Consider the following 13,514-nt stretch of genomic DNA (forward strand, 5'->3'; position numbering starts at 1 on the left):
ATCAGTGATATACGGTGTGATTTATTTTTATTTATTTTACCTTTATTTAACCAGGCAAGTCAGTTAAGAACAAATTCTTATTTTCAATGACGGCCTGGGAACAGTGGGTTAACTGCCTGTTCAGGGGCAGAACGACAGATTTGTACCTTGTCAGCTCGGGGGTTTGAACTCACAACCTTCCGGTTACTAGTCCAACGCTCTAACCACTAGGCTACCCTGTGATATATGGTGTGATGTTTTCTGACTGTTTTCTTCCTAGATTCAGAAGAGAATGCTACTCTTTTTAGAGAATTTGAGAACTTGTGTGCGTGTGCTGTCACGTGAAAGGGGTTTCCTGTAGCATATCATGTGATTGGGGCGTTCGGATTGGGCTTCAAACGTCATTACGTACACACGCGGAGAGCGCTACAAATCTCCGGCTGAACCAAACAAAAAGTATCCAATGATTTTGTTACTAATACCTTGATAAATGGAGAGCAGTAACAGTCTCAGGTGAGTAATGTTCTGCAATTGAATAGATCGAATTAATAGTAACCGAAGAGAATGATTTGTTAGATATGTGCGTGCATGTTGTCTAAACTGCTGTCAACAAAGTACTGTACAGTAGGCAACCTGGTGATGTACACGTTGACAACCTGTTCACAATGGTCCTCATTCATAACCTAATGCAACCTAAATTTGCCGTTGTATAAGTTAATGACAAATATTTTAGGCTATTTCATATTTAGCTATAACAACTTTATAACAAATACTTTCTTGACTTCATCGATTAGGCCTACATATATTTTTTTATGAGGTTAATGTCGTTTAAACCATTATGTACAGGGTTAAAAAAGAGTAACGTTAGGTCTAATTATATCTGAAGACAGTAGGACTATCAAAAAAGATGGCATATGCACAGTAGTGGAAAAAGTACCAAGTTGTTATACTTGTGTAAAAGTATAGATACCTTAATAGAAAGGTAGTAAGTAAAAGTGAAAGTCAGCCAGTAAAATACTACTTGAGTAAAAGTCTAAAAGGTTTGAAAGTAACTTAAGTTTCAAAAGTACATGTAATTGCTCAAATATACTTAAGTATCAAAATTAAAAGTAAAAGTATAAAATCACATAAAATTCCTTATATTAATCAAAGCAGATGGAACAATTTTCTTGTTTTTAAAATGTACGATAGCCAGGGGAACACTCAGAGATTATTTACAAAAGATTAATTTGTGTTTAGTTAGTCTGCCAGGCCAGAGGCAGTAGGGGTGACCACGTGTTCGCTTGGTAAGTGCATGAATTTGACAGTTTTCCTGTCCTGCTAAGCATTCAAAATGTGACGAGTACTATTGGTTGTCAGGGAAAATGTATGGAGTAAAAGTACAATATTTTCTTCAGGAATGTAGTGAAGTAAAAGTAGTCAAACATAAATAGTAAAGTAAAGTACAGATACCATAAAAAACGACTTAAGTAGTACTTTAAAGTATTTTTTACTTATGTATTTTACACCACTGCAAATGCATGACATGCACTTTTGCCTTGCTATAGCTATGTAGACTAGCTACTATAGGCAATACCACATATTACTTTCTCTCAGTCGGTCTGTTGCATGACGCATTAATCCTATAGATCGGTGCTTTATGTATGCCCTATATGCACAGTGACAGTCATTAGCGTTACTGTATGCATAAGTGATGAGTGGGTTGACTCATAACCGGGGGGCGAGCGGGTTTAGGGTCATGAAATAGTCTATTGTGTGGATGAAGGGCAGGTGGGTAGTGGGCTGGTTGAATGAAGATAAAATAATAAGTAAAAAATCCATAACAATTATAATTCTTGTGCAATTTATATCTATATTGTCTACGTGCGCCATCGCGCTCATGTTGATTTTGTCCACTCACATCAGACGCGATCAGGACATGCAGAATGAAGTATCAAAATCAACTCTGAACCAACTCTATTAATTTGCGGATAGGTCGAAAACTATTAAACATTTATGGCAATAGCTGGCTAGCTTGCTGTTGCTAGCTAATTTATCCTGGGACATAAACATTGAGTTGTTATTTTACCTGAAATGCACATGGTCCTCTACTCCGACAATTAATCCACAGATAAAAGGGTAACGTTAAACAGAGTTAGTTTCTAGTAATCTCTCCTCATTCAGGCTTCTTCATCTTCTTTGGACGTTATATGGCGGTTGTCAACCAACTGGAGTGTGGACCTCAGTTCATCTTTCAATCACCCACATGGGTATGTGCTCCTAAAAACCAATGAGGAGATGGGAGAGGCGGGACTTGCAGCGCGTCAAGCATCACAAGCAGAACCAATTTCTATTTTAGCAACTGGCAAATCAGACGCTCGTTGACGTGCATGAGCAGTGTGGGTGCAATAATTGAATAACATGTATGTGTAAATTTATCTTGCAACGCTCGTGCACATGACGCAAGCGGTGTAGTCAGCATGTAACACGGAACCCAAAGTGGCTGCGCGCGTGAGCTATCGTGCGCAAATTTATTTTGCCTCCCCACAACAAACGTGATCACGACACGCAGGTTAAAATATCAAAACAGACTGAACCAATTACATTAATTTGGGGACAGGTCAAAAAGCATCAAACATGTATGGCAATTTAGCTAGTTAGCTTGCACTTGCTAGCTAACGTTAATTTGTACTATTTTGCTAGCTTGCTGTTTCTAGCTAATTTGTCCTGGGATATAAACATTGAGTTGTTATTTTACCTGAAATGCACAAGGACCTCTACTCCGACAATTAATCCACACACAAAACAGCCAACCGAATCGTTTCTAGTCATCTCTCCTCCTTCCAGGCTTTTTCATCGTTTAATTTATATGGAGATCCATCTAAACTTTCATTGTATTATCACGACTTCCGGCAAAACAGTTAGTCTTTCAATCGGGTACCTGCTTCTATAAACCAATGAGGAGATGGGAGAGGTAGGACTTTCAGCGCGATCCGGGTCAGAAATAGGAAGGAGTTCTATTTTAGCCCTTGGCATCACAGACGCTCGTTGGTGCGTGTGTGGGTGCAATAATTGAATAACATGGATTTCTAAATTTATTTTGCGAATCTCGCGCACGTGTCGTGTCCGGTCTGGTCAGCATGTAAGGCTAAACTTCACGGCCTAAACTGTACACGCCCCAAATAGCCTACAGGAAGTGGCAGAAAGTTAACATCGAACCACGAAGGCTAAAAGGACAATGTCGGAGTTTAATTCAATAAGATAAAAGCTGCGAAATGGAGAGTTGAAAATAAGAGAAGGGAGGGCCAGAAAAGTAATGTTTGGAAAAGATTTAGATGAAGTAGTAAAATAGGATGATAGCATGTTATGTGTGATGATTGTGAGGCGCTATATGACCCCTCTACGGAAATATGAAGCTCACGTGTTCTCCATTTTTCTATTTTAGGATCCCCACATGTGTCACGCGTCTGAAGGTAACCTGGTAATGGGGCCGAAAAATGTATGGAAGTGAATAGGACATTTCCACGTCAAGATATACGGGTAATTCCTGAGCTTTCTTAATATCTCTCAAGTATAGGGACAGACACTTCAAAACATTCTTCCTTTTGATTACATTTCAGTTTTTCCATGTATGAATCTGTTATTCATTGTGTTTCTATGGGCTAATAGCAGTAAAGCCAAATTCAATGTTTCATCAATATATAGTACAAATAAAGAAAAACCCTTGAATGAGTAGGTGTGTCCAAACTTTGACTGGTACTGTGTACACACCTACTCACTTTATTTGCACTATTTTCTACATTGTAGAGTAATAGTGTAGACATAAAACTATGAAATAACACATACTGTATGGAAACATGTTGTTACCAAAAATGTGTTAAACAAATGAAAACATTTTAGATTTTAGATTCTTCAAAGTAGCCATCCTTTTCCTTGATGCCAGCTTTGCACACTCTTGGCATTCTCTCAACCAGCTTCACCTGGAATGCTTTTCCAACAGTCTTGAAGGAGTTCCCACATATGTTGAGCACTTGTTGGCTGTTTTTCCTTCACTCTGTGGTCCAACTCATCCCGAACCATCCCAAATGGGTTGAGGTCAGGTGATTGTGGAGGCCAGGTCATATGATGCAGCACTGCATCACTCTCTTTCTTGATCAAATAGCCCTTACACAGCCTTAGGTGTGTTGGGTCATTGTCCTGTTGAAAAACAAATGATTGTCCCACTCAGCGCAAACCAGATGGGATGGCGTATCGCTGCAGAATGCTGTGGTAGCCATGCTTGTTAAGTGTGCCTTGCATTCTAAATAAATCACCTACAGTGTCACCAGCGAAGCACCCCCACACCATCACACCTCATCCTCCAGGCTTCACGGTGGGAACCACACATGCAGAGATTCCCATTCACCTACTCTGCGTCTCACCAGCTTCACATGGAATGCTTTTCCAACTGTCTTGAAGGAGTTCCCACATATGCTGAGCACTTGTTGGCTGTTTTTCCTTCACTCTGCGGTCCAACTCATCCCAAACCATCTCAATTAGGTTGAGGTCAGGTGATTGTGGAAGCCAGGTCATCTGATGCAGCACTCAATCACTCTCCTTCTTGGTCAAATAGCCCTTACACAGCCTTAGGTGTTTTGGGTCATAGTCCTGTTGAAAAACAAATGATAGTCCCACTAAGCTCAAACCAGATGGGATGGCGTATCGCTGCAGAATGCTGTGGTAGCCATGCTGATTAAGTGTGCCTTGAATTCTAAGTAAATCACAGACAGTGTTACCAGCAAAGCACCACCACACAATCACACCTCCTCCTCCATACTTCACAGTGGGAACCACACATACGAAGATCAACCATTCACCTACTCTGCGTCTCACAAAGGCACGGTGGTTGGACCAAAAAATCACACCATCACACCTCCTCCAGGCTTGACGGTGGGAACCACACATGCGGAGATCACCTGTTCACCTACTCTGCATCTCACAAAGAAACGTCGGTTGGAACCAAAAATCTAAAATTTGGACTCATCAGACCAAAGGACAGATTTCCACCGGTCTAATGTCCATTGCTCGTGTTTCTTGGCCCAAGCAAGTCTCTTCTTCTTATTAGTGTCCTTAGTGTCCTTGCAGAAATTTGACCATGAAGGCCTGATTCATAGTCTCCTCTGAAGAGTTGATGTTGAGCTGTGTCTGTTACTTGAACTCTATGAAGCATTTATTTGGGCTGAAATCTGAGGTGCAGTTAACTCTAATGAACTTATCCTCTGCAGCAGAGGTAACTCTGGGTCTTTCTTTCCTGTGACGGTTTCATCATAGCGCTTGATGGTTTTTGCGACTGCACTTGAAGAAACTTTCAAAGTTCTTGACATTTTCTGGATTGACTGACCTTCATGTCTTAAAGTAATGATGGACTGTCGTTTCTCTGGACTGTCGTTCCGGCTTATTTGAGCTGTTCTTGCCATAATATGGACTTGGTCTTTTACCAAATAAGGCTATCTTCTGTGTACCACCCTACCTTGTCCCAACACAACTGATTGGCTCAAACGCATTAAGAAGGAAAGAAATTCCACAAATTAACTTTTAACAAGGCACACCTGTTAATTGAAATGCATTCCAGGTGTTTACCTCATGGAGGTGGTTGAGAGAATGCCAAGAGTGTGCAAAGCTGTCATCAAGGCAAATTGTAGCTACTGTGAAGAATCTCAAATATAAAATCTATTTTCATATGTTTAACACTTTTTTTGGTTGCTTAATGAGTCAATATGTGTTATTTAATAGATTTGAAGTCTTCACTATTGTTCTACAATGTAGAAAATAGTGAAAATAAAGAAAAACCCTTGAATGCGTAGGTGTCCAAACTTTTGACTGATACTGTATATATATATATATATTTTTATACCTGCAGGGGTTCTAAAATTCCAAATAAATAGCTAACGTATCCTTGGTATGCACTTCTTAAAACAAATCCATATGTAAGCTTAGTAGTAGTTATCATACCTCCAAAATCACGTTGCTGTCATGTCTGGAGAATTTTGTATTGCATAAATGGTTTGAATGGTCCGCTGGCTCCCAATGGCAAGATTTTGATTGGATGTTACATTTCAAGAACCCTCTCCCACATGCCCGTTGGTGCTACGTGTTAAGTTCGTCACTGTTTTCAGACCGGGAAGGACACATTTTGCAGAGTTGTTCTGCATTTTAGTTTTGCAACATTGCAGAAAATGGAAGAAAACCTGGAGGTAAAACGTAATTCTGTTTTGTCAGAAATGTACTCTATACACAAAATCGACATATTGTACATCACACAGGAGGCTGCTAAGGGGAGGACGACTCATAATAATTTCCGGAACGCAGCACATGGAATGGCATCAAACACATTGAAGCCATGTATTTGATACCATTTCACTTAGTCTTTACCACAAGCCTGTTCTCCCCAATTAAGGTGCCACCAACCTCCTGTGGTACATCAACATATTTTGATGGGGTTTTAATCTGCAATTTCCTGGCCATCCTCACCATAGACTGTAAAAATTATCGTCATACACTGTTGCACCTACTACACTAATCTTGTGAGCGCTATTGGACCGCCAAAGTAAGGCATTTGATGGGTTTGACGTGGAGTGAGGCGTCGCTGATTTACACATGGTTTCCACCCTTATTTAGCTATTTTTATGAACTTCCCTAAGCTTACCCGTATTAGGGAAGCCTGGTTCTCAATGAGGCTAGCTTAGTGGAAACCAAGCCCAGATCTTTAGACTCTAGGCGGGGGGATACAGGTGCTGATAAGAGGCTCAGACTGGTCTCTGCCTGGGGCCTCCAAATCACGAAGTCCGCCCCTGTCGACAGTCACAAGACAGGGACTTCAAATAGGCCCCAACAACAACTGCTTCCTGGGTGCCGATGACGTGGATGTCGATTAAGTGAGCCCCCCACACCTTTCTGATTCAGAGTGGTTGGGATAAATGCGGAAGACACATTTCAGTTGAATAACAGGTCAAGGGAACTGTAGCCAACTGTTCAGATGGGTTAAATGGAAACTGAAATGTGCACACTGACTGTAGGTCTATAACCTCTCACAGAGCCTTAATATTAACTCCTGAAGGATGAAGCATTTCTTGCAGTAAAATGATGCACTAAATGTGGGATAAATCTGAACTTGGGAACAAGGGTGGAGAAATATAATTTCTTTCTTTCAGCATCTTGAGAGAATATGAATGCACCTCTGCAGACGCTATCTTTATCAGCATCATTAAACCTGATAGTGAATTTCAACCACATTAAATATGCATCCAAGCCGAACTGAAATCTTATCAGAAAAGTGTTGGGTCATTTTCACAGCTTTCTATTTCCTTACAAACTGATGTCATTTGGATATTTTGCACAGGAAAAAAAAAAAATATATATATATATATATAAAAAATAGCGATAAACATCTCTCCCCTCGAAAGAAGCAGAGATGACAGAGAAACGGTACCCATGTCAACTAGATTGAAGCATTCATTATATCGATTTATGACATTCTGTTAGCAAGGGTTTATTTAGTCTCCTAGGGCAACATAGAGAAAAGAGAAGAGAAGCTGCATGTATCTAATTATAGATAAATTGACTAACAAATAGCCCACTAAAATGTTGAAAATTATAAGCAGGAACATATCTAAATCAGGCACTAAAAAAATCCTGCACCCCCTGTCAAAAAATCCTGCACCCCCTGTCAAAAAAGCGTTCCGCTGTAACCTACATGCTAATTTTCTATATTTCGGACCTCAGATTTTCACTTAAACACAGTTAGGCGGTTGTGGATGGGTTATTAGCATTTGCGGGCAGGTGCGGGTCAACAAACAGCTAATCCGAGCACCGCTAGTATGTCTTTATGGCTACAGCCTAACATCCTCGTTGCTATTTCATCTCCAGGAAGTGGAACTCCAATATTTGTCCAGTCAATCATTTTCCAAATTGTTATGGCAAACACTCCCGCACCCAACTATTGCCTTTGACACAAAAAGGCACACACCAGAGAGATTTTAGGTTGTGAAAGACAAATTATAACTAATGTTATAACGTTCCTGTTACTGTGCAATGTAATGCAACTAAACCTACATCATTAACACTCAAAGTATAGTAGGGTAACAATGAATACTTAGAATACTTGTTACACTGTATTGTACTTACAGAGTTATTACACCAAGTAACTTGTTCCATTTTCTGGATATGACATGTCAAGAGTATATTGAGAACACTGGTAAGTAAATGAGTTGTCAATAACCCTGTTTCGCCAAACATATTGGCCCTTTCTGTTTTCTCTGTAGTTATTGATTGTTGGAGTCAGTTGATTATAACTGTCAAGCTTGGTGACATGATGTCAGCGACTGATTAGGTAGCCTAGAAGTTGGCGGCCGATAGCCTAGCGGTTAGAGCAGGGTTCCCCAACTGAATCATATCGTCAGGTAGCCTAGCGGTGGGCGGCCGATAGCCTAGCGGTTAGAGCAGGGTTCCCCAACTGAATCATATCGTCAGGTAGCCTAGCGGTGGGCGGCCGATAGCCTAGCGGTTAGAGCAGGGTTCCCCAACTGAATCATATCGTCAGGTAGCCTTGCGGTGGGCGGCCGATAGCCTAGCGGTTAGAGCAGGGTTCCCCAACTGAATCATATCGTCAGGTAGCCTAGCGGTGGGCGGCCGATAGCCTAGCGGTTAGAGCAGGGTTCCCCAACTGAATCATATCGTCAGGTAGCCTAGCGGTGGGCGGCCGATAGCCTAGCGGTTAGAGCAGGATTCCCCAACTGAATCATATCGTCAGGTAGCCTAGCGGTGGGCGGCCGATAGCCTAGCGGTTAGAGCAGGGTTCCCCAACTGAATCATATCGTCAGGTAGCCTAGCGGTGGGCGGCCGATAGCCTAGCGGTTAGAGCAGGGTTCCCCAACTGAATCATATCGTCAGGTAGCCTAGCGGTGGGCGGCCGATAGCCTAGCGGTTAGAGCAGGGTTCCCCAACTGAATCATATCGTCAGGTAGCCTAGCGGTGGGCGGCCGATAGCCTAGCGGTTAGAGCAGGATTCCCCAACTGAATCATATCGTCAGGTAGCCTAGCGTTGGGCGGCCGATAGCCTAGCGGTTAGAGCAGGGTTCCCCAACTGAATCATATCGTCAGGTAGCCTAGCGGTGGGCGGCCGATAGCCTAGCAGTTAGAGCAGGGTTCCCCAACTGAATCATATCGTCAGGTAGCCTAGCGGTGGGCGGCCGATAGCCTAGCGGTTAGAGCAGGGTTCCCCAACCGGCGGGCTGGTTGTTTTATTTGGTTTGTGATTATGTTCTGGCCCCTCGACCATCCACTCAACAAATAATCAATCCGTGGCTGAATCTAGTGATGATCCCTGGGTTAGAACGTTGGGCCAGTAATCAAAAGGTTGCTAGTTCAAATCACAGAGCCTACTAGGTGAAACATCTGTCGATCTGCCCTTGAGCAAGGCACTTAACCCTAATTGTTCCAGGGTTGCCGTCAATAATGGCTGGTCCATGCCATGACCCCACTCTCTGAAGGTGTGTCAGGGGAGTGGGATATGCAAAAAACACATTTTCATTTCACACCACACACTTTTACATGTTACGCACTTGTATATGTGTGAAACAGGGCAAATAAAGCAGCCACTATTTGACAGTAGGATTAAATATCAGTTTGGTTAACAGTTGCCATCTTTAATCTTAAGAGTCTAATCTAAGTAACACAAAAAAAAGATCCAAATCTGTCAGTTTAAGCTAGAGATATCACCTTAAACTGGGCTGTGTCTCAGTCCACCACATTCGCCTATGTCGGCCTTCCGCATCTGCGGTGGAAGGTGGCGGAGCTACAGCGGTGTTTGTCTGACCATGAGACATCCAAAAATCGGTCTTCTCTCAAAACATTTGTAGTTTCTGAACAGTTTGGCCTACAAAACTATTATGAAAGGGGAGACTCTCGAATACGAAGGTATTCACTGTTTGCTCTATGACCCCTACAAGTGTCATGGGACTCATCTGAAGTCGGTGATGCTGATGTGCCAACTTCTGTCTGTAGGGTCCAACCTATTTGAGCTACAAACTAACCCCACTATGGAAAGGTTAGAATGTCACGAAAACAATGGTGTTTAACGTTTTGCTCTACGACCCCCACAAGTGTCACGGGATTGGTCTGGAGGTAACTCATACAAACGAATAGAAGTATGGAGGTAGTTTTGTGCCAAAAAATAAATAAAAAATGTATGATATGACCACCTAATTTTTTTCTCCATATGTTAGATTAGTACCGCCGCTCCCAATGACTGACTTTTTTAACTCTCTTTTTTTCTGTGTAAAGTGAAGGGGGGCCTGCTATGATGGCTCAAGAGTACTGCTGTGCCTCAGCAGATGAGGGAGCAGAGAGCGGCCCACACGTCCCATTCGTGCTGGAGAGAAGGGAGAAGGAGGAGGAAAACTGGAGGACAGCCGTTTCTCACCAACTGAAAAAGCAGTGCACATGCAGCTCAGAGCGAGCCAAAGCCCAGGTTCTAGGGTTCGTCCCCATCCTAAAATGGCTGCCACGCTACCAGCTCAAAGACTGGATCCTGGGTGATGTCATGTCAGGGTTGATAGTGGGCATCCTGCTGGTGCCCCAGTCCATTGCCTATTCTCTGCTGGCAGGCCAGGACCCTATCTATGGCCTCTACACCTCCTTCTTCTCCAGCATCATCTACACCCTGCTGGGCACCTCACGCCACATATCTGTGGGCATCTTCGGGGTGCTGTGCCTGCTGGTGGGCCAGGTGGTGGACAGGGAGTTGGCACTGGCAGGGTACATCACAGAGAGTATCAGGAACAACGCTACCCTGGGACTGGGCATGGGGAACAGCACCGGAGGGCCGGTCTGTGATAGGAGCTGCTATGCCATCATGGTGGGGACCACAGTCACATTTACAGCAGGGGTCTACCAGGTAAATGTGTGTAGAGAGGGAATGGTGTATGTATGTCTCGTGTTGAAAATCAATGACAAAAATAATTAATTCATGTTATAACAGGTTGATTGTCATTGGCCCTGACAAGTATAACTTTTACTGTTTTTCTAGAGCCGTTACTCCCTCTCAGTTTTTCTAGAGCCGTTACTCCCTCTCAGTTTTTCTAGAGCCGTTATTCCCTCTCAGTTTTTCTAGAGCCGTTACTCCCGCTCAGATTTTCTAGAGCCGTTACTCCCGCTCTGTTTCTCTAGAGCCGTTACTCCCCCTCTGTTTTTCTAGAGCCATTACTCCTTCTCTGTTTTTCTAGAGCCGTTACTCCCTTTCTGTTTTTCTAGAGCCGTTACTCCCTTTCTGTTTTTCTAGAGCCGTTACTCCCTCTCTGTTTTTCTAGAGCCGTTACTCCCTCTCTGTTTTCACTCTGTGGTTTTAGGTGTTGATGGGCCTCCTGCAGGTGGGCTTTGTATCCGTGTACCTGTCAGACTCCCTCCTGAGCGGCTTCGCCACGGGGGCCTCTCTCACCATCCTGACCTCCCAGGTCAAGTACCTCCTGGGACTGGAGCTGCCCCGCGCCCAGGGCTGGGGTTCCCTCGTCAAGACCTGGGTCAGCCTTTTCCAGAACCTGGGCCAGACCAACCTCTGTGACCTGGTCACCAGCATGGTGTGCCTGGCAGTGCTGGTCCCCACCAAAGAACTCAACGACCGCTTCAAGGCCAAGCTCAAAGCCCCCATCCCCTTCGAGCTGTTTGTTGTCATCGCTGCCACTCTGGCCTCCCACTTCGGCCACTTCGAGCAGGAGTACGGCTCGAAAGTGGCCGGCGCCATCCCCACGGGCTTCCTGCCCCCACAGCTCCCGTCCTGGTCTCTGATCCCCAACGTGGCGGTAGATGCCTTCTCCATAGCCATTGTGGGCTTTGCCATCACCGTCTCCCTGTCTGAGATGTTTGCCAAGAAGCACGGCTACGTGGTGGATCCCAACCAGGAGATGTACGCCATAGGCTTCTGTAACATCCTGCCCTCCTTCTTTCGCTGCTTCACCACCAGCGCTGCCCTGACCAAGACCCTGGTGAAGGAGTCTACAGGCTGCCAGACTCAGATGTCTGGCCTGGTCACAGCCCTGGTGCTGCTGCTGGTGCTGCTGGTCATTTCCCCCCTCTTCTACTCTCTGCAGAGGTAAGATCATGCTATTCTCTGTGTAACACTATATATGTTCATCTCATGAGATCTAAACCTCCACCACACATAGTTTGCTCGTATTGAAAATGTTTGCCAGAAAATAATGTTCCACCTGATTTGATGATGACTTTATTGACTTGCTGTGTTTCCATGTCTTCTCCAGGTGTGTGCTAGCAGTGATCATCTTGGTGAATCTCCGGGGAGCATTGCTTAAGTTCACAGACGTTCCGCGGATGTGGCGTGTGAACCGCTTGGACACCGCCATCTGGCTGGTGACCATGGCAACCTCAGCGTTGATAAACACCGAGCTAGGCCTGCTGGTGGGGGTTATGGTCTCAGCCTTCTGTGTGTTGGGGCGCACCCAGAGAGCCCAGGCCTTGGAGCTGGGCCGGGCTGGCCATCGGGAGCTTTATCAGGACCTGGCCTCCTACAATGGCCTGCAGTCCCAGCCTGGAGTGGCCATCTTCCGCTACGAGGCGCCCATCTACTACGCCAACCAGAGCCTGTTCAAGAAGGCCCTGTACCGCTGCCTGGGCCTGGATCCCGTCAAGGAGAAGGCCCGGCGCAGGAAGCTGGAGAAACATAGGAGAAAGCAAGAAGAAGTAGCCATGATGACAGGAGGGGAGGGCGGGACTAAGGGTAAAGAGAAAGAGTTGACCACCAAAGTCTTCCTACCAAATCAAGTCAACTTCCACTCTGTGGTGATAGACTGCAGCCCGGTGCTGTTCCTGGACACAGCAGGGGTCAATGCGTTGAAGGAGGTGTATAAGGATTATAAGGAGAATGGGGTACAGGTGTTCCTGGCCCAGTGTAATACCTCAGTACTGGAGTCACTGAACAGAGGTGGTTACTACCCAGAGAAGGGTATGGGAGAAAAGGAAAGAGTGTTTTTCACCATCAGCGATGCCGTCCTCTATGCACAGAGCCTCTCATCTCAGAATGGTGACTGTGACACGTCCTGTTAACAAGAGCTTTAAAGATTGTACAGTGCCTTCGGAACGTATTCAGACCCCTTAACTTTAACCACATTTTGTTACATTACAGCCTTATTCTAAAATGGATTACATAAATACAAATCCTCAGCAATCTACACACAATACAACATAATGACAAAGCAAAAACTGTTTTTTAGAAATTCTAGCAAATGTATTAAAATTATTAAACAGATATACCTTATTTACATAAGTATTCAGACTCTTTGCTATGAGACTCGAAATTGAACTCAGGTGCATCCTGCTTCCATTAATTGATCCATTGATTTGGAAAGGCGCACACCTGTCTATATAAGGTCCCACAGTTGACAGTGTATGTCAGAACAAAAACCAAGCCAAGAGGTCCGTAGAGGAATTGTCCGTAGAGCTCCGATACAGGATTGTGTTGATGCACAGAGCTGGTGAAGGGTACCAAAACATTTCTGCAGCATTGAATG

General features: G+C 44.2%; 1 protein-coding gene across 2 annotated transcripts; it reads left to right on the top strand.

Moving 5' to 3' along the window:
* The first annotated feature begins 386 nt into the window (after positions 1-386).
* On the top strand, positions 387-13,190 carry slc26a2 (solute carrier family 26 member 2). 2 transcript variants are annotated; one of them, XM_021583603.2, is made up of 5 exons: positions 387-492; positions 3,404-3,498; positions 10,279-10,891; positions 11,343-12,082; positions 12,249-13,190. In XM_021583603.2, the coding sequence occupies exons 3-5, from the start codon at positions 10,295-10,297 to the stop codon at positions 13,048-13,050; spliced, it is 2,139 nt and encodes a 712-aa protein (XP_021439278.1). In that variant the 5' UTR covers positions 387-492; positions 3,404-3,498; positions 10,279-10,294; the 3' UTR covers positions 13,051-13,190. The 2 variants fall into 2 exon arrangements, with proteins under 2 accessions (XP_021439278.1, XP_036826124.1); XM_036970229.1 differs by lacking the exon at positions 3,404-3,498.
* The last annotated feature ends 324 nt before the right edge of the window (positions 13,191-13,514 follow it).

Source organism: Oncorhynchus mykiss, chromosome 31, assembly GCF_013265735.2.
Source record: "Oncorhynchus mykiss isolate Arlee chromosome 31, USDA_OmykA_1.1, whole genome shotgun sequence".
NCBI lineage: Eukaryota > Metazoa > Chordata > Actinopteri > Salmoniformes > Salmonidae > Oncorhynchus > Oncorhynchus mykiss.

Bases quoted from the DNA above. Each gene is read 5' to 3' on its own strand.
- slc26a2 (XM_036970229.1), top strand. From the start codon at position 470: ATGGAGAGCAGTAACAGTCTCAG. The intron at 10,892-11,342 runs GTAAATGTGTGT...CTGTGGTTTTAG, and splicing joins TTACAGCAGGGGTCTACCAG to GTGTTGATGGGCCTCCTGCA. The intron at 12,083-12,248 runs GTAAGATCATGC...TGTCTTCTCCAG, and splicing joins CTCTTCTACTCTCTGCAGAG to GTGTGTGCTAGCAGTGATCA.